Source organism: Hippocampus comes, unplaced genomic scaffold (genome assembly GCF_001891065.2).
Source record: "Hippocampus comes isolate QL1 unplaced genomic scaffold, H_comes_QL1_v1.1 scaffold297, whole genome shotgun sequence".
NCBI classification, from domain to species: domain Eukaryota; kingdom Metazoa; phylum Chordata; class Actinopteri; order Syngnathiformes; family Syngnathidae; genus Hippocampus; species Hippocampus comes.
In genome coordinates, this window is record NW_017805196.1 from 50575 (window position 1) to 70415 (window position 19841).

Sequence of the window (19841 nt, forward strand, 5' to 3'; positions counted from 1 at the left end):
GTCGCCTGTCAGTGGCAGACCCGCCCCTTTTAAAGCGCCAGCTTAATCCATCAATATGCGTTTCACTGGATGGAATTTATTTGATTCCTTCGTGGTTTTTGCGAACCTCGGTCCCACTTTATACCTGTGGACATCGAGGCTCTAATCCCTCATTGAGTCCGAGGACCGGCAACCCGAGGCCAAGGCCAAGGCCAAGGACTTGACTCCCAAGGCCGAGGCCAAGGCCAAGGAATTGACTCTCAAGGCCAAGGCCAAGGACCAAGGACCGACCTTCGGTCCTCGAGCCGGTCCTCGAGGCCAAGGACCGGCTCGAGGAACACATCCCTGACATTTTTACACAACTTTTGAGACAAAGACACCCTTAAATTTAGTTAGTGACAATATAAAAGGACCCTCCATTAGCCATCACCTTCGCGTGGTAGAGTGGTTTGTGTGTCCCAATGATCCTGGAGGTAAATTGTCTGGGGCTTGATGGCCCTGGCAGGGCCACCCATGGCAAACAGGTGTTGTCTTTGTTTGTGTGCAGCACGTTGAGTACCCTTGTGTATGAAATGTGCTGTATAAATAAAACTGCCTTGCCTTTTTATTTTGGTCACAATGTAAACTCTCATAGACTCCAAGTTAGCGGGGTGGATTATCTTGAAAAAAAGAAATGATCTGATTCAGGGTCATACAACGCTGTATCAGTGGGGAAACAATGCAGATCCAAAACTGTCTGTATTGAAAGGCCATAAATGTATTCATACGCCCAAGAAAACAGTTCCAAAACCCATCTCTGGGCAATACAGACGCTCCCCAACTTACGAACGAGATACGTTCCGAACGATCGTTCGTAAGGTGAATTCGTTCGTAAGTTGCTTCAGTGCTATATTTTGTATGGAATGTATGTTTAAGGCTTATATAAGTATGTTTAAGGTTTATATAAGTATAATAAAATGAAGTTTAACTTACTTTTGGAAGATGTACTCGAAGGCTTAAGGAGATGATGGAGGGGGAGGAGAAGGAAGAGGAGGATTTTATATCATGGGGCCGAGAGGGTCTTCGTCGTCGCTGGAATGGGCTTCAAGAGTTACTTCCTCCTCCGTAACATCAATGAAGGAAGAAGTTGAGGGTCCAGGAGAAGAAGATGAGGGTTGACGAGTATCTTCCTTGGAGGGTGTAGTAGAAACTGGCCGAAAGAAGCGATCTAACGACGATTGCACAGTTTTCTTTTTTTCTCATCATAAATGATGCAGTAGCACTGTATGGCATCATTCATTTGATTTGCAACCTTTGTGCAACGTTCAATATTTGGGTCTTGCTGCTTGAAGAGTGCGATGGTTTTATGAGTGAAAACCCCTCGGCCAAGAGTTCCGTCTTGAATTTCTTCATGGGGACAGGCGTTTCCTCCTCCTCCTCCTCCTCCTCTCACAGCGCCTCACGTCGGTATTAGCGGCGGAAAGAAGCATTACTCGGAAAAAGGCACGCAATACAAAATCTTGCAGCATCTCTGTCCGAACATTTTTCGACGTACCCGCAAAAATGTTCGTATGTACCGTTGTTCGTAACTCGAATGTTCGTAAGTCGGGGAGCGTCTGTACAGTAATTTTACAAATCGTGCACAGAGAATTAATTTTGATTGTTCTCCCCTCCGCCTCTCTAGTAAACCCCAGCCCCATGAAAGATAAGGGGAAAGGCCACACCAGCACCAAGGCTCTGGAAAAGAGTTCACCCAAAGAGGAGGAAGAGGATGATCCTGAGAGTCCCTTGGAGGAGGAGGAGGAGGAGGAGGGGGAAGCTGAGAAGAAAGATATCTCCCCTGCCCCCAAGATGACAAAGAAGGGTGCTGGAGAGGAGGAGGAGGAGGAGAATGAGGAAGAGGAGGAGGGTGGCTCAGAAGAGGAAGCGCCCTCTGGGGAAGACTAGATCATTCCCCATTAAGTGTCCATGTTTAATTTTGTTTTTTGTCCTTGTGGTGGCCTGGCTACATGGTTTGGACTAGATGTGCTTGTCTTTTTTTTTTTTCTCTCTCGCTCACCGTGAGGATGGATCACAGCCTACCCATAATGATCATCTGATATCACCCTCTGCTTCACCCGTTCGTTCTTTTGACCCCAGCCAACCCTGACTTCTCCATCGTCGACTAAGAAGAGATTCTATGACACTTCTGAAGCAAGTCAAGTCTGCTGGCATTTGTTTCTGGTTCACTAAGAGAATCCGTCCTGTGTAAACAAACAGTACACTAAATTTAGCTTGTGCAGTGAATGATTTGCATACATTTTACGCAAATGATTTGTTTTCATGTCACCGTTTTGCTACATTAAGAAATCGCAAATGTTTTCCTGGTTAAGCGGTTTTATTCTTATGTTCTGCTTTATGGGTGGAGCAGTAAACCCAGAGAATAAAGCCAAACTGAAGCTTGCAATTTTGGAAATTATCCATTTGGTTGAATGTACTTCATAGATCACTGTGATAGGTCTGCTGTGTCAACTACAAAAGACAATTACGTTTGATAAGCCAGCGTGCGTTGTTCAGAGAAGGTCCAAATTTTATCCTGTTGGCTTCCATTTTGGTTTCTTCTGCTTCAAGATTTCTAACCATGCACAAAATTTGCATTCTCGCTGTAGCCATTTAATCATTTGTACCAGGCAGTCACCACCTAAATGTTTTTTTTTGTTTGTTTTTTTAAGAAATGCATTTATTTCTTCCTCAAATTTTTGGTTTATCTTTTTTGTTCATTGTATTAGTTCTATATTTTTTTTTTGTAATGTTTGTTTTTTAAAAAACAAAATAAAATGTATCTTGATTTTAAAGAAAATCTGTTCTGTCCATTCTAACAAGTGGTCCTACTTGCCTTCCAGGTCTTTCACTTTGTTTACATTTACTTTGAATGCGATTAAAATAGAAGATAGAGGAAACTGTCAACATTGATTCAGGCAACTTTAGTTATCCACGTGTGGGTAATTTCTTTCCAGCTTCCAGGTTCAAACGTACATTCAGCCTCAACAAACAAGTACAGTCGAATCTCGTTAGAACGTACCTCAAGAGACATAACGAATCTGTACGTTGCGTGCTGGAGCCTATCCCAGACGTCTTCGGGCATGGGACACCCTGAATCGAACGCCAGCCAATCGCAGGGCACACAGACGAACAACCATCCACGCCCGCACTCACACCTAGGGACAATTTTGAGTGTTCAATCAGCCTGCCATGCATGTTTTTGGAATGTGGGAGGAAACCGGAGTACCTGGAGAAAACCCACGCAGGCCCAGGGAGAACATGCAAACTCCACACAGGGATGCCGAAGCTGGAATTGAACCCCGTACCTCTGCATTGTAAAGTCTACGTGCTAACCACTGGACTACCAGGCCGCCCGCTGTAAACATGTCAATCATAAATATGTGCATACAGTTTGAAGGAAAAATGATTTTATTAGACATGCAACAAACAACTGTTGCGGTCCTACTTTATCTCTGAAAACATTCAGTCAGCAAACGAAAAGTGCCTTCTCCAGTTCAGGATGTGTTGCGCCCCAAAGCCGTTTACGATCATCTTTCAATCTGTTGGCCTCGAACTCTGCCATGATTTTGTTGCTCCTACGGACGATTGTCGAAATCGGTGACTTTGCCAATTCGTAGTATTGGCTGAGCTTCGTCTGGGAGACTACAAATTGAAAGTCAGAGAAAATTTCAGCCTTCACGGACGGTGAGATTTGCTTCTGTTTACCAGACATGTTTTAAGACCATGTGCGCCATGCCTCCAGAAGTACAACTATGTACGAGTCGATCAGTCGCATTGCTAAGCAGTCGAGGGGAATTTCGTGCTGTACATTTTGTTTATAAGCAAGTTCGCGGTGGCAATTAGCTTCCCACGGTTCATTGTAACGAAGGCCTTTTCATTATTTTGTGGGAAAACTGGTGAAGTTCACGCTATATAGGTGATTGTTGTAAGCAAAATCGTCAAATAGAAAATTAATTTCATGGGATCAGGACTTTGAAATGTGAACGTTATAGGGGTGGAAACATAAACAGCTTGCTTCAATGACTGCATAAATTATTCGTCAATGTGTGCTCTGCGATTGGCTGGCAACCTGTTCAAAACCCTTGTGAGGATAAAGCTGATCAGAAAGTGTATGAAGGGATGGACTGTGCATAATAAAATATTTTATATTTTTATTCTTAGATTTTTGGCTAAATGGCCTGTACATAAATGCCGATATATTAATCAGAGACCTACTTTTTGTGTTTGTATAAAAGTCGAACGATATATTAAGATTATTGAAAAATCCACCACTATGAAAGGAAATAAGATTCTATATTCGTATTCTCGTCCTGAAATGTTTTGTAGTATAGTTATTTTGGTTTCTTAGATTTGTTTGTCTCCGCTGCCATTTGTTTCAGTATATTTAGTGTTCCTGACTAGTTTTATGACGTCATCGTCATTCACCGTCTCCATTTTATGACGTTAGGAAGAATGCTCGGGCTCATCTCATCTCTTCTTCGTCCTAAGTAGACCACGGACGGACGGAGACACATAGCAGCGCGAGAACAACTTCCGGGTTGAGTTCAATGAATCTGGGAACTCGAGCGTTGACAGAAATCAACAGACATGAGATGAGCCCAATGTGGTTATAAATCAGTGCGAGCCACTGATGTCTTCTAAAAGCCCACGTGTCGATGTGATCGAAACAGTTAGTGTGTGCGTGTGTGTATGAGAGAGAGACAGGGGCTTAGTATGCAGTGAAAGTATTGGAATATATCGATAGTCTCAGTCGAAATAAAAGTGGAAGAGTGGAATGATTATGAGACTCCTGGTTCAAGATGGCGACTCTGCGCTGCGTTCACTTCCTGTATTTCAGTCTCAACGTTTATACGAAATCTAGGGCGCGTTCGGAAATTGACCGTGACGCCTGTGCACCACTTTGAAACAGTCTGTGTTCTGCGAGGCAAAGCGCGCTCTCCTCCCGTTGATTTTCAAATGCATCGATTTCAGTAGCTCGTGCTTTAACTGTTTCCACTTGTACAACCTGACAACAGGCGCACCGTGTTCCCAGTCGAAGTGGCAAGAGCGCTCCCTGGCACTTTGAATAACCGAATGGTTGGAGTGGAGCAGTGCGCGTTCTGGGTTTATTCCCGAACCTGCTCCTCGGTGTCTGGGGGAGGAGCTAAGATTTAAACAGAGGACGGAGGGGTAAACCGAAATGAGATGTGCCCATAATATGTGTGATCCTTTGACATTGTGTTCAGTCATCGCTCTTAGCAGTTTGCAGCGGGTTTATACGCCCAGCCAATGATGAGTATCAGTAGAATACTTGTCCTCTCCAACTATTTTCAGATCCGAAAGCAGCTGCTGCGCTGTATAAGGCCAAAATATGTTTGTTGTTTTCCACAGCAGAGATCAATTAAAACTTATTCAAGAAATCTCGCGTATGTCAAAGACTTGTTCCTCGGTCAAGTTAACGAGGTAATATCAACAATATCTGAACGTCTGAAAATTGATCCAAATGATTTTGTTTGAAAGAATGCAAACGTTTAAATTGCCCTCTGTAATTATTTCCCCTCATAGTCTGCGAAATTCCTTACTCATAACAGAGATGAGCAACTTAAACTACCTGCTATTAACTTATGAATACTTTATGAATACTGTATTGAGAACTCACTCAGTTTCTCTCCTTCAGGCTGAAGTATTTCCCTTTCCAGAAATTGGAATAGAAGAATTGGAGGAGATCAACCAGCTTGTGGCTCCCGTGGAAAAATTCTTCAATGAGGAAGGTGAGGGGACAGTGATTAATCATACACACTGGTTATTTTGCCGTGATCAGCAACTCGCCACCTAGTGTTTTGCCGTGAATTGTGGGAGTCCATCCATCCATCTATCCATTGTCCGAGCTGCTTTATCCGCACAAGGGTCGCGGGGATGCTGGAGCCTATACCATCTGTCTTCGGGTAGTAGGCGGCAGACACCCTGAACCTGTTGCCAGCCAATCGCAGGGCACACAGAGATGAACAACCATCCGCACTGACACTCGCACCTAGGGACAATTTAGAGGCTGATTAGCTTGCCATGCATGTTTTTGGAATGTGGGAGGAAACCGGAGGACCCGGAGAAAACCCACGCAAGGGAGAACATGCAAACTCCACACAGCAAGGCCGGAGCCAGGATCGAACCCATGACCTCTGCACTGTGAGGTCGACCGGGCCACCCCGCGGGAGACCAACAGGTACAAATTCACATTGTACCTTATTGTACATGCGTGGGTTGATCCCTGTAAGCGCTTCATTCTTTCGCGTCACGGGTTCAGACATAAATATAAGTCCATTGGAGCTGTAGTCTAAAATGGAGAGGAAATAAGCTATGAATTTTTGAATGTCCAGTTTTGGCTCATTTTTCCACATGTACAGGGGTTTTGATTTTTGCACCCTTGTCCTAGAACAGAGGTGCGCAACCAGTCGATCATGATTGACCAGTAGCCCACGGAATGGTACCGGGTCGTTCGTGAAGGGTGGAGGGGGAAATGGGAAAAAAAAAGATTTGTCTGACCCTGTCCGTGTTATTAATATTATATATGTTTGTGTCAATGTACACTGCACCCTAAGGGTCCTATTATTTTCAGTTTAGTGAAAAAACTACAATAAGAAAAGCAGGTTGCCTTTAACCTACTGTGGGGCATTACCTGCATCACTGGAAGTTGTTAGCGGTCAGCAGTCTGCAATTGCAGCTTGCAATCAGAGCTGTTGCAATATAGCTTTTTTTTTTTTTCTTTTTACTATTACACTCATTCAAAGTTTGTTTCATCTGCAATTTGGCACTGGCAAAGAATGGGAATCTGGAGAAGCATTTTAAAACGGTACACATGAGCTACTATAGTGATGATCATCTATGGTCCATAATGTCATGAAAAGGTTCAGAGAATCTGGAAAAATCACTGCAAAACCAACATTGAATTCGGCACTGCATCAACAAAAGACAGCAATATGTAAAGGATATCACCACATGGGCTCAAGAGCACTTCAGAAAATAATGTCAGGAAATAGAGTTTGGCACTACATTCGTAAGTGCAACCGCAATACTCTACTCTGCAAAGCGAATTTTATCAATATCTCCCAGAAATGCTGCCGGCTTCTCTAGGCCTGAGCTCATCTAAGATGGAGTGATGCAAAGTGGAAAAATGTGGTCTGACGAGTCCACGTCTAAATTTGTTTTTGTAAATTGTGGACGTCATGTCCTCTGGGCCAAGAGGGGAAAAAAAAACATGCGGATTGTTATTAACACAAAGGTCAAATGCCAGTATCTGTGATGGTGTGGGGCTGTGTTCGTGCCAATGGCATGGGAAACTTACACGTCTGTGAAGGCATCACCCATGCTGAAATGTACATACAGGCTTTGGAGAAACATACGCTACCATCCAAGCAACATCTCTTTCATGGATGCCCCTGCTACAAGATAATGCCAAACCAGCTTCTGCATGTGTTACAACAGCAGGGCTTTGTAGTAAAAGACTGTGAGTTCTAGACTGGCCCGTCTGCAGTCCAGACCTATCTCTCATTGAAAATGTGCGGCGCATTATGAAGCGTAAAATGCTACAATGGAGACCCTGGACTGGTGAACAGCTGAAGCTGTGCATCACACAAGAATGGGAAAGAATTCCACTGACAAAGCTTCAACAATTTGATTTACTGTCCCTGATACATATACAGAGGTTGTCATATATGCAACTTTATAACTTAATTATGCAATCCTTTATCTTCTTTCATTCTAGTTGACTCAACAAAGATAGACCAAGAAGCCAGAATCCCCACAGAAACGTTGAATGGCTTGAAAGAGCTTGGACTGTTTGGAATCCAGATTCCTGAGCAATATGGTAAGATGGAAAATGGTTAATGCTAAATTCTTTATCTTCTTAAACCATACATTGGAGTCACCAACAGTCCCCAAAATAATTGCTTTGAGTTGTTGGCTTGGGACATCAACAGTGTTCAGATAGCAGACAAGCATAAATGCGTAGTTGTTGTCAGAGGTTTACATACACTACAATCCCTGGGAAAAATATGGAATCACCGTCTCAAGAGGATGATGATTCAGTTGTTTAAATTTGTAGAAAAAATTCAAATCACAGACATGACAAAACGGAATCATTTCAAATGGTAGCTTTATAACTTAAACACTAGATGTCATTAACAATAAAAAAGTAGCATTAACAGTTACATTTTTATTCCAAGTAAAAGAAAATCAATAGAATCACTCAATTCTATGGAAAATTATGGAATCACCCTGTAAATTTCAATTTCCAAAACTAACACCCGCGTCAGTGTAGATCTCACCATTTGTCTGCGATTAAACAGGAGTGATCGAACCTTGGAGAGTTGTTGCACCAAGTGGAGTGACTTAAAGCATGGCTCCAAAGCCAGAGAGTTGTACAAGATTAGGGGTGGCCCGTGGCTGGCGAGCCGCATGCGGCTCTTTGGCTGGTTGAATGCGGCTCCCGGGCTTTCACATGACAGGCGTCGAAATCGCCTCGGCGGTGTTGCTGCCATTCAAACAGCTGCGCAAAATACACAGAATTTACTTTGTCAGGCTATCGTCAATCCCTTTATTTGATTGACATACAGTGCAACCAGTCAGATAACAACTGAATCACCATTCAGGCGCAAACAACGGCGCGAAGCGCTAATCGCGAAGTTAGTCAGCGAATTACCGCATTTATGTGTTTGTGTTTCGGTTTCATTCATGTTCGGGCTGTTGCTCATCATGGCATGCGTGCATTTGTGCGCGAATGCATGGTTGGGCGCCCGCATACGTGCGTGTGTGTCTATGCTTGCACGTGCGCGATCGGGTCGATCGTGGAAGGTTGGTCGCTTCAAAAGTCGATCTTCGGACAAAAAAGTTTGCCCTATATGGCAGGCTGACCCGAATAGTAAGTAACCGCTGCAGCTCGCATGCCGACAGTGCCTACATCGAGTGGCAGCAAAGGAATGCAAGTCATATTTGAAGAAGATTGTTCAAGAGAAGGTATGCCAGAAGTCCCTGCACTAAGGCACTAAGCAACATGCGTAGTAAGAGAAAAATGTTCTTATATTTTTGTTTGTGGACTTGGTTGAACTGAGTTTGGGTGTGTGAGACATTGTACACAATATTCATTGTTGAAAATGACTGGCCTGTGATCTTAGTACTATAGGAGTCCATTTCCGTCATTATCATGTTGGTGTGTGACATTTACAGTAAATGTGACTGAGCAGAGGTAGGTGTGTGTGTGTGTGTGTGTGTGTGTGTGTGTGTGTGTGTGTGTGTGTGTGTGTGTGTGTGTGTGTGTGTGAAGAAGGGATGGAGTGACGCTTATGTGTGCCCATGTGCATGATGTGGCTCTTTGCAGTAACATCGTAAAAAAAATGGCTCTTAGTCTCTGACTGGTTGGCCACCCCCTGGCCTACATAATATGCTCCAAAATACATGCTATGTTTATGTGCTGTACCTCAAAAGGATCCATCCACAATCAACCATACATTTCAGGTTCATGATTGTTTTTACATAATAAGGCTCCTGAGAATTTGAATTGTGTTTGCATTTTCAGGAGGTCTTGGCTTATCCAATACCATGTATGCACGATTAGCAGAAATTATCTCATTGGATGGCTCGATTGCAGTGACACTCGCTGCACATCAAGCAATTGGACTGAAGGTAAAATTTAAATGTTGTCATATGCCTCATGTTGACATTGTCACCTCATTTATGTAGAATCCCAGTGAAAATGGGAAAGCATATATCCCGCACTTTGATCTTCTGACAGTCATTCTATCTTTTAGGGTATACTTATTGCGGGGAATGAATCCCAGAAGAAGAAGTATCTGCCTAAATTAGCCTCAGGGGAACACATTGCAGCTTTTTGTTTGACGGAGCCTGGAAGGTAAACTCTTTTAAACCTTGTTTCCAATTCTCAACTATATCTGTCTGTCTGTCTGTCAGTCTATCCATAGCTCAAGTCGTCACACTCTTCTCAAATTATTACTGTAAAATCCCTTCCATTTGCACATTTTTCCCCACAAAAAGATCCCAAAGAACAATATGAATGTGATGTACTTTGTTTTCAAAAAAATTCCAATTCCAATGTACACCTGTCTGTACCACAATGTTGCTAGAGCTGCATGGGCCCTTTATTGCTCCCTATTAAAAAAATTATTTTGTTGTTATTCTTGCATTTTTGGGGCCTTACACATGCAAAAAACATTTGCCCTCTCATCTGGGATGAAAATCTTGATATTTTCAAGTTGTCTTGCACAATTACAAAGAAAATGGTCCACCTTCAGTGGAAAAACAAAATCCAATCCAGGTATGTTTGGCCGAGGGCGAGGAAAATTGGGAGGCATGTGTAGCACCCCGAGACATCAAAATCGCTGTCATAAGATGCACATGAAATTAGCTATGATTTTTTTGCACATCCAATTTTGGCCAATATTTACACATTTACAAGGGGTTATACTTCAGCGCCATTGTCCTAGATCAGGGGTGCCCAGCCTTTTTTAAATGAAGATCGACTTTTCTGTCAACTAACCTCCCGCAATCGACCCGCACGTGCACGCCATGATGAGTAACAGCCATAACGGCCCAGAACATTGACAATCATCAAGATGTCTTTTGGCAAATGTGACATGAGCCTTTGTGTTCTTTTTGGACAGCAGTGGTTTTTGCCTGGGAACTCTCCCATGGATGTCATTTTTGGCTAGTGTCTTTCTTATGGTAGAGTCATGAAAACTGATCTGAACTGAGGCCAGCAAGGTCTGGAGATCTTTTGCTGTTGTTCTCGGTTCTTTTGCAATCTCCTGGACGAGTCGTCGTCCTACTCTTGGAGTACTTTTAGCTGGTCAACCACTTCTGGGAACTTATTTTGTAATTTCTTGGATTTCTTTGGATCGTGGCATGGTGCGTTTTTTTTCTTGAGATCTTGTAGCCTACCTCGCTCTGTCTGACAGATTCTCTTTGTGATTTCTTGATTCAACAAATGTGGTGCCAGGGTGTTGCTCTGTGAAATTGAACTCAGCTTTCCCAAAACTGTCGTTGGTCAGTTACTTTGTGATTTGACAGGGGGGGGCAATTTCTTTTTCACGTAAGGACAGCTTGTTTTGGATTTTTTATGTGCCTTAATACATTAAATTGACAATTAGAAACTCCATTTGTATTTCCGTGAGTAGTCTCTGTGTGATATTAAAATTGATGTGATGCACTGAAACCTTTGTATTTCATAAATATGCAAAGAACACAGAAATCAGGAAATTGGCAAATATTATTTTCACAGCACTGTTCACTACCTTTCTCCTCACGATCATGTCGCCCAACTCCTTAGTCATAGTCCCACCAATCAAAGTCCCCTCTTTCAGGTCTGTGGTTTTGTGCTTTTCTGTTCTCTTTTTGTCTCTGAAACCTGCATTCCACCAGTCGTCCGTCTTCAACCCACAGAAGGTCAATTTCCACCGGCGCTGTGAAGTTTAATGGTGCCAATCGTCAGTCACTGTTCACCAAAAATGAAATTATTAGGATGAAGTCTCATAATTGTTTGGCGAAGTTTTATTTAAGCCAGATGCCCTTCCTGACGCAAATCTTCTGCATTTACCCGGGCTTGGGACTGGCCTGCAGTTTGCACTGGCGTGTGCCCCCCATAGGGCAGTATTACGTTTCTTAATGTACCAAATATTCTGTTTTGTTTGAAAATAAAAAGGATGTTACAGTGCAAAAAAATGCTTTTTATTTCCACAAATATTTAAAAAAAAAGACAATTCAGAGGCTTTAATCTTAATACTGTGATACTGTTCTATATTTGCTAATTGTTAGCATACTGTCAAAATCGAATATCAGCCCATGTCTATTGAGTACGTAGTTATTTCACCCTCCACTCAGTTTTGCTCCAGCAAGGTTAAATTTGATCTTTTCAGTGGAAGTGATGCAGCCTCCATTCAGATGCGAGCAACATTGTCAAATGATGGAAAACAATACCTTCTCAGTGGATCCAAGGTAAAAAGAAAAAGGTGTTACTCAGCATGTATTTGATGTGTTCATTCTCTAATTGACACTGTCTGTTGATCAGATTTGGATTTCAAACGGTGGAATGGCTGACATCATGACTGTCTTTGCAAAGACCGAGGTAGTTTCAAATGGCATAAAGAAAGACAAGATTTCTGCATTTATTGTTGAGAGAGCTTTTGGAGGCATTGTTAGTGGAAAACCTGAGGACAAACTTGGCATCAGGGGCTCGAACAGTAAGACTGCTCAAGTACTTTTTTGTGGTCATGATCCAGTGGATTCGAATGTCCTTTGTAATTCATTTTTTTCCTTGATGTTTTTTTTTTCTTTTTTCAGCTTGTGAAGTGTCATTTGACAATGTTCCTGTGCCACTGGAAAATGTTCTTGGAGAAATAGGGGACGGATTCAAGGTAATCCTTTACTTGCCTTGTCAAAGGTCTTGTTGAGGTTTATGTTTCGCTTTTCCCAAATTTATTTATTTATATATTTGAACAGATCGCCATGAATATACTCAACTCTGGAAGATTCAGCATGGGAAGTTCTTCAGCCGGAATGATCAAAAAATTGATTGGTATGACTACTAATTTATTGGATATACAGTGGTACCTTGACTTATGAGATTAAATTGTTGTCTGACAGCGCTCATATCTCAAAATACTCACCTCTTAAATCATCTTTCTCGGGTAAAATCAATTGAAATGCCATTGCTGTATTTTCACGACCATAAGACGCACTTAAGAGTCTTAATTTTTAACCAAAACAGACAGGGCATCTAATAATGCGGCACGCCTCATATGTGCACCGAGTTCCAAAATCTAGAAATGTTGTGTGACTTTGTTGAGTGCTCTGCTTGACTCATTGATGGTGTGCTGACACGCTACTTCCAGTGCCGTGACAAAGTATTTGTCCCCCTCCTGATTTCTGTTGTGTTTGCCTATCTATCACACACAAAGGTTTCAAATCTTCAAACAAATTTTAAGGCAGTTTTATTTATATAGCACGTTGCCTACACAAGGCAACTCAGTATGCTTCACACAAGCAAAGACACGTGACAGTCAAGCATTTACAAACACAGCAGTTCGCAACATTCAAAAACAAACAAAGTTTACAGAACCTACAAGAATGTACGCTGACAATATTTCAACACATTAACAGAGAAATTAAAAACATTTAAAAGAAATCAAAGTTGATTTCAACCCTGCACCCGTCAATTGTTGATTGGGGAGACAGTGTTAAAATGCTTTGGGTACCTCAAAGGTAGAAAATCTCAATACAAGTGAAGCCCATTTACTTAGTAAGATCCAGTAATAGTAGTACTGTAGTAGTAGTACAGTATTTTATTTTTATTTTTTTGCAGAGGATCAAGAACATTGTTATGTGTATTTTTATATTGTCTGTCGATGTGTTGCTATACCCTCTGTGCTCAAGCATCCATTGATTAAAGCACAGGTGTCAAACTCAAGGCCCGGGGACCAGATTCATTCCGCCACATCATTGTATGTGGCCCACTGAAACAAATTGTGGGTGTCAACTTCCAGGATGCTTGCTAAAATCTGTAACGAAGTGCTACATTGTCATGTGTAATAATGAGATTTGCAATCATTTTGTTCCCCTGTTTACACTCACTAGAGCAATAATTGAACAAACAACAAAGAAATAGTTGACTGAAACTAGTAAGCCATCTGACTGAAACTAGTAAGCCATCAAGTTTTTTGTGGACAAGTAATAATGCGATGTGATGATGAAACGTTTATTCGCTTTCTGGCGTCACGGCCCTTCGAGGGAAGACGTAACCCCAACGTGGCCCATGACAAAAATGAGTTTGACACCCCTGGATTAAAGAGTTTTATCATCATCATCAGCATGTTAGTTTTGTTCAATTGTGTTTTGCATTCTGTGTTAGCATTCATCTAGTGGGCATTCGTTTATGTGATTCGGTTAAATACACATGTAACACTTTTTTTATATTTAAGATCAACCTGGAGATGTCCAAAACAACATAAAGCTCAGACTTGGCCTCTTTTTTGAAGGCCTCTTCACTATCTTGTGAAGTTTGTTGCCACTATTTACTGCTCTTATCTCAAGTTTTAAAACTCAAGATGAAAAAAAGAAAGTCCCAGCACCTGCTGGTTGGTATCTTTTAAAAAGTCGTAAGATGGGTCATTTGAAAGTCGAGGTACCACTGTATTTACTAAAGGCATTAATAAAGTTTCAAAGAAATTAAAATGAATGCTATCTTTCCCTGTAGAATTGACCTCTGAATATGCTGCAACAAGGAAGCAGTTTAACAAACGCTTAAGTGAATTTGGTATGATACAGGTATAGTCCCCAACACCAAAAACAGGTCAGTGATCATTGCCGCCCGGTCTAACAAGATTTATTTCGTATCTGCCTTGTTAATCCAGGAGAAATTTGCAGTCATGGCCCTCAATGCCTTTGTGATGGAGAGCATGGCATACCTGACATCAGGAATGATGGACAGACCCGGGCTACCAGATTGTTCTTTAGAGGCTGCTGTGGTCAAGGTAAGACATATTTGTCTTTGTAAAGCCTTGTGCTAAATCGATCTATTAAGGGGCAGAGCGCATAGGTGTTCACAGGCCAGCTGTAAAACGTAGCTGTATGTCTGCCCTAAAGCCAGTATGAAAGCTTTGCTCCGAAGCCTCAAGGCACAGTTTACCATTTTTTGAGAAACAATGCCTTTGAACATACAAGAGTGATTCTAGCCCGACCGCAACAAAAGTCAGAAGCTGATGATACTGTCAGGAACACATCATCTGCAAATAGCTAAGATGAGATCAGTCCACCTGTTTGCAAAACACCTTTGCTGCACCCATAAATTTCAACCTGTATCGAAGATGATCACCAAGGGAGACCAATGGCAGCCTGAAATGAGTTTGAGTCTTACTCTGAAATAGCCACTGAACAGTTTGCAATGTAAGCCAAGCTCCTGCTTCAATTCTACAATTAAAAGATGCCACCGGTGCAGCAGTATGTCATGATCCCAGGATCAAGCCCCTTTATTATGACTTCGAAGCCGACTGCCATCACAGTGCTAATACCGTGTGATATATATAGCACGGGCTAACTATACCAATTTAGATAGAGTTCAATGGCAGCCTGAAATGAGATTGAGTCTTACTCTGAAATAGCTACTGAACAGTTTGCAATGCAAGCCAAGATCCTGCTTCAATTCTACAATTAAAAGATGCCGGTGCCACCGGTGCAGCAGTATGTCATGATCCCAGGATCAAGCCCCTTTATTATGACTTCGAAGCCGACTGCCATCACAGTGCTAATACCGTGTGATATATATAGCACGGGCTAACTATACCAATTTAGAGAGAGTTCAATGGCAGCCATTTCATCGATGTTGAAAAGTACTCTCTGCACAACATTGGGAGTTGGCTGCAATGGAGGCATTGCTCGCAGAAACAAAAGGAGGTTAAAAGTGCCATATGGCCGGCTTGCCCAAACGCTAGCTGACCTAATCGCTCTTTCAAGCCACTGTTCTCTCACTGGACAAAAAAATGACCTTACTTCGTCTGAAGTTGGCTGGCTGTAGCGAGATGAAGTTCAATGCCGGAAACCAACTCAGCCTTCCAAAATTGATGAACTACAGCTTTTTCGAGCCGTCCGTGACTCACGTTGGAGGAAGAAATATGGGGGTGGACTGTGTATTTACATCAACAGAGGTTGGTACACAAACAGTAGACTTAAAGGGAGCCATTACTCTGTCAAGTAGAGTATTTGCTACGCACCTTGCATTGCAAGTTCACAGCCATTTACCTCACCACTGTATACAATGCTGTGAGCGCTGCATGCAGGAATCTCACGACACCATTATCTGCCTACTGTCCACGCATCCAAAGGCATCATACATGGTCGAAGTGATTTTAACCACGTAAAATTGCCGGCACTCTGACAAGTTTTAGCCAGCATGTTGACATGCCAACGTAGGGGATTAAATGCTGTCCCTAGCCCTCACCTTGGCTCCTCCTATCACGTTTCTCGTTGCCCAAGATGTCCCCTTTTAACATTCGATAGTGCCAGACCAAAGGTATCAAGAGCAATTAATGACAGAAACATTATTGCCAATCTCCTCAGGGCAGGAGTGAAGTGTTCACACTCCACTTGGGGTGTAATACGTGTTTTTTGTTCTACCAATAGGACATGTATTTATTTAAGGCATGACGATTAGAAACAAAGCGATATATCACTCGTTTAGAACGATACAGTTCGATATGATAAAAGCGATTGTGATAGAATATTCTGATGCAGTATCAGTGGCTTTTCTGCAAATTAACCGAGACTAAATAAAGCTAACTTCAAATCAACACAATAAAAGTCAAGTCAAGTCAGCTTTACTGTCAAATATGTTCTATGTACAACACACCGCACAGATGAAATGTATTTCCTCTCAACCACAGTGCAAACATGCAGTGCATTGAAAACACACACAGCTAAAAATAAGGGCAGTGAAACCGAACTGCATAAAAACAGACATAAATGTATAAATATAAACAAATAAAACAATAAATAGCGATCAACAGACAACCAAGGGCACTTGAATGCTGCTTTATAGATATTTTTTTCCTCCAAAATATTTTTATTGCCACAAAAATGACATGTACACACAATTGTGTGTACACACATATACAGTATTTCATCACTTATTTTTTGACATTTTAGGGGAAGCTGAGCTTCCCTTGCAGTCTCAGAGCAATCGCCTCTGGTGCTGTTGTATGTTGCACATACAGCACAGATGAAATTTCTTCCCTCTCAAGACAACATATAACAAGAGAAACATGAAAGAATCACTGAATTAGAATACAAATGTTCACATTTAAAACATGCAATACATTCAAACATAACAGGGATAATGGACTTTGTTCTTGTTTTTGTTGTTTATTTGACATGAAAACACCAAACATTTCTCATGATGTAATCTGTTTCTGCTCTCAAGGTGTTCAGCTCAGAGGGAGGCTGGATTTGTGTCAGCGAAGCTCTTCAGGTTCTTGGAGGTCTGGGTTATACAAAGAACTACCCATATGAGCGTTACGTCAGAGACTGTCGTATCCTTCCCATCTTTGAGGTAACATCATTATTTTTGTGTGTAATACCCACTTAAGAAAAACTAAGTTGTGACGGTGATGATAATGTCCATGCTCAGACTGATCAAGCTACAACCATCTCTTTAGCGATGTTCTTGTTCTGTACTGTGACTGTTCAACCAAGAATGATTTAGATCTGATTTACAAAGATGATTGAAATCACAAAAAAAAAAAAATTCGGCTTTACACATTAAGGATTTTTGAGGTTGATGGCTGAGCGGATCAGCAAGGTTAGAAAACACTAACTGATCAACGATCCAATCACAAGATGGAGCAATATGTCTATTTAAATAATTTTAAATAACCTATGAAGATAAAAGACTGTCGGAAAGAATTTTTCCCATTTCATTTAAGTTGTAAATTTAGGGTTTTTTTTCTGATAGTGTTTGTGCCTTCAGAGAAGGTCTTGTTGGAACGCCACTGATATACAGTGTGTGTACGACCGTTCAAAAGTTTGGGAGCACTTTAGTGCTTTCAAGAAAAACAAGCCAACAAAAAACATTACATTTGCAGTTCACACAATTCTGTTCGCATGTTGGTGTGGCCCTTGGCCACCGTTTTCAATTTTTCGCATGGCAGCATCGAAAAATGTATTGCCCGCCTCTGACTTGTAAAGCCCCTGTCCCACTGAGGCGTGATTGTTTGTGAGTGTTTTCCAGGGCAGCAAATGTGTTCTCATCAGTATTCGTTCAGGGTCGCAAACGTTCGCCAAACAACCTCCAGACGTTAGCCAGACATTCATCCGCCTCTACTTTGCTTATCACAAGGAAATTTTGAACATGACAATACAGAAAAAACATCAAAATTGTTGGTGAATGTCTTGAATAGTTCCGAAATGTTTGTGACTGTGAACAAACAATGACGAACCCTGACATATAAGTGCATTTTGCTTCCTTTGTCAACACTCGCAAACATTGGCCCCTCATTGGGATCGGGGCTTCATATGAGACCGCAAGATGATTTAGCCCAGGTCTCTCGGGCAGTGGACCGATGCCCTTTTTTTTGCACCCGAGGCCGCTTTCACATTCTGACATTTGACGGATTGTTGAAAGCCACGCCGCAACAAGACCGAGATGACTTTTGCCGTTGGTGCGTTGACAGTTTACGTTGAGTGAACATTTACATGTAATATGCCTGATTACAGCCATTTACTAGTTTCTATCTGTTGTCCCTTTGCAGGTTTGAATGTGTTAACTAAACAAGAGAAATATTCTCAAGCATTTTTGTCAATGTTTAGCGACCTTTGCAATGCCGCAAGGAAGTTACAGGGAATAAAACAAGAAGTGTGATTTGAATGTAACACATTTATTCATTAACAAATGAACCGAATTTGATTTCAAGTAACAACGAAGCTATTTTCGGGGAGCACAGGTTAGCCGCCTACTGCCTGAAGACAGCTGGGATAGGCTCCAGCATACCCATGACCCTCGTGAGGATAAGCAAATCAGATAATGAATGTAGCTGCTTTCAAAAAATACAAAATAAAACTGCAAAAAAACTCAAAAAACTACTGTAAATTCCGGGCTACAGACTGCACCTGATTAAGAGCCGCATGCTCAGATTTATGAAGAAAAATCAATTTTGTAATTATATGCGCCGCACCGTACTATAAACCGCTGGCCAATGAGTAGGCGGGGGTTTGCTTCTGCGTCCCTGCCGCGGGAGCCTCCTTTGTTAGGCCGCTGTCGCGGTCCCCCGCTGAACCCCCGCAGAAAAAAAACGCAACATTTCTTAAGGTTAAAATAATCTCCATATTTTTATGAGCATGATCAATGCATTTGCACAACGAAATTACGCTGAAACACATAAGAGGCCAGACAAAGAGAGATCTTGATGCGCATTTGTGTAATTACGAGGAGAAATACTGCAGCCCACTAGGCTTTAAATAGAATAATGCAAATCATATAAATGGGAAAATATATATGAAATTCTCTCTATACTCAGCCGCTTAAAAATGATCATCTTGGCAGCTTTAGGCCCGATGCTGCGCGGCTCAAAACACAGGTAAAATGTGTTCTCTCGTGGCCGCTTGTTTTCAGTATGACGGGGGAAGTCACCTTTTTTATTTACAGTCCGAGTGAGGGGCAAATCAAATGTCAGAGGGTCTTCATCCATATTTATTATTTCATCTGGGCTGATGGAATTCTCCGCTATCTTTGTTTGTGTGAATGTGCGGAACGAAGCAAGTTTGTCCTCGTAATTGGGAGGGAGCTGCTGACACAACGTTGTGCGTTGTGTCAGCAGCTGAGTCACTAATACCTGTTGTCTAATGGAAACCTGTCACTAATAGGCAGGTTTCCATTTCATGAATCTATAACACCACGACGGCCCACCTTTAAAACCTTTGGTTGTCTTTTTACACTGGCTCAGTTCTTCTTGGCGGAGCCTCCACCTCCGCACCATCGAATCGTCTATGCCAAGATTAGGCCAATCCACCTCCACCTCCGCACCATCAATCGTCTATGCCAAGATTAGGCCAAACAAAAAAGATAGTGTGTTTCCGGTAACAATAAATTTTAGCATAGGGTCGGTAGGTCGGACAAAGTTTTTTTTGTTTAATCATTTTTTTTCCCCATCAAAAATTTGAACAAAATAACCATAAAACAAGAAGACATTGAACCCGCCGCTGCGCCGCCGATTTAGTTTTCTCCCCGCTCCGGACTCTGGGGGCCGGGGCGCGCCGCCGCCTCCACCGTCCTCCTCCGCCGTCCTCCTCCGCCCTCGGTTTTTACTCGGCCC

The 19841-nt window shown here is 42.1% G+C and overlaps 2 protein-coding genes across 3 annotated transcripts in view; both read left to right on the forward strand.

Annotated features, from left to right (window-relative positions):
- The window catches only part of nucks1a (nuclear casein kinase and cyclin-dependent kinase substrate 1a), a gene marked incomplete at its 5' end in the record, with an annotated part of 47038 nt that extends 44576 nt beyond the window's left edge, over positions 1-2462 (forward strand). Inside the window, one exon of the mRNA XM_019868734.1 lies at positions 1643-2462. Within this exon, the coding sequence (XP_019724293.1) occupies positions 1643-1905 (263 nt within the window). The remainder of the gene's footprint in view (positions 1-1642) is intronic.
- A 2726-nt stretch (positions 2463-5188) lies between these two features.
- The window catches only part of acad9 (acyl-CoA dehydrogenase family, member 9), a 24229-nt gene continuing 9576 nt past the window's right edge, over positions 5189-19841 (forward strand). For both annotated transcript variants that reach the window (XR_002168118.1, XM_019868736.1), the window contains exons 1-12: positions 5189-5442; positions 5657-5750; positions 7739-7840; positions 9548-9654; positions 9780-9880; positions 11901-11979; positions 12053-12224; positions 12325-12398; positions 12484-12559; positions 14237-14307; positions 14394-14513; positions 16955-17083. Coding sequence is in view for 1 of the 2 variants with exons in the window: in XM_019868736.1 (XP_019724295.1) it covers positions 5269-5442; positions 5657-5750; positions 7739-7840; positions 9548-9654; positions 9780-9880; positions 11901-11979; positions 12053-12224; positions 12325-12398; positions 12484-12559; positions 14237-14307; positions 14394-14513; positions 16955-17083 (1299 nt within the window). In the remaining variant the exon portion in view is untranslated. The remainder of the gene's footprint in view (positions 5443-5656; positions 5751-7738; positions 7841-9547; positions 9655-9779; positions 9881-11900; positions 11980-12052; positions 12225-12324; positions 12399-12483; positions 12560-14236; positions 14308-14393; positions 14514-16954; positions 17084-19841) is intronic.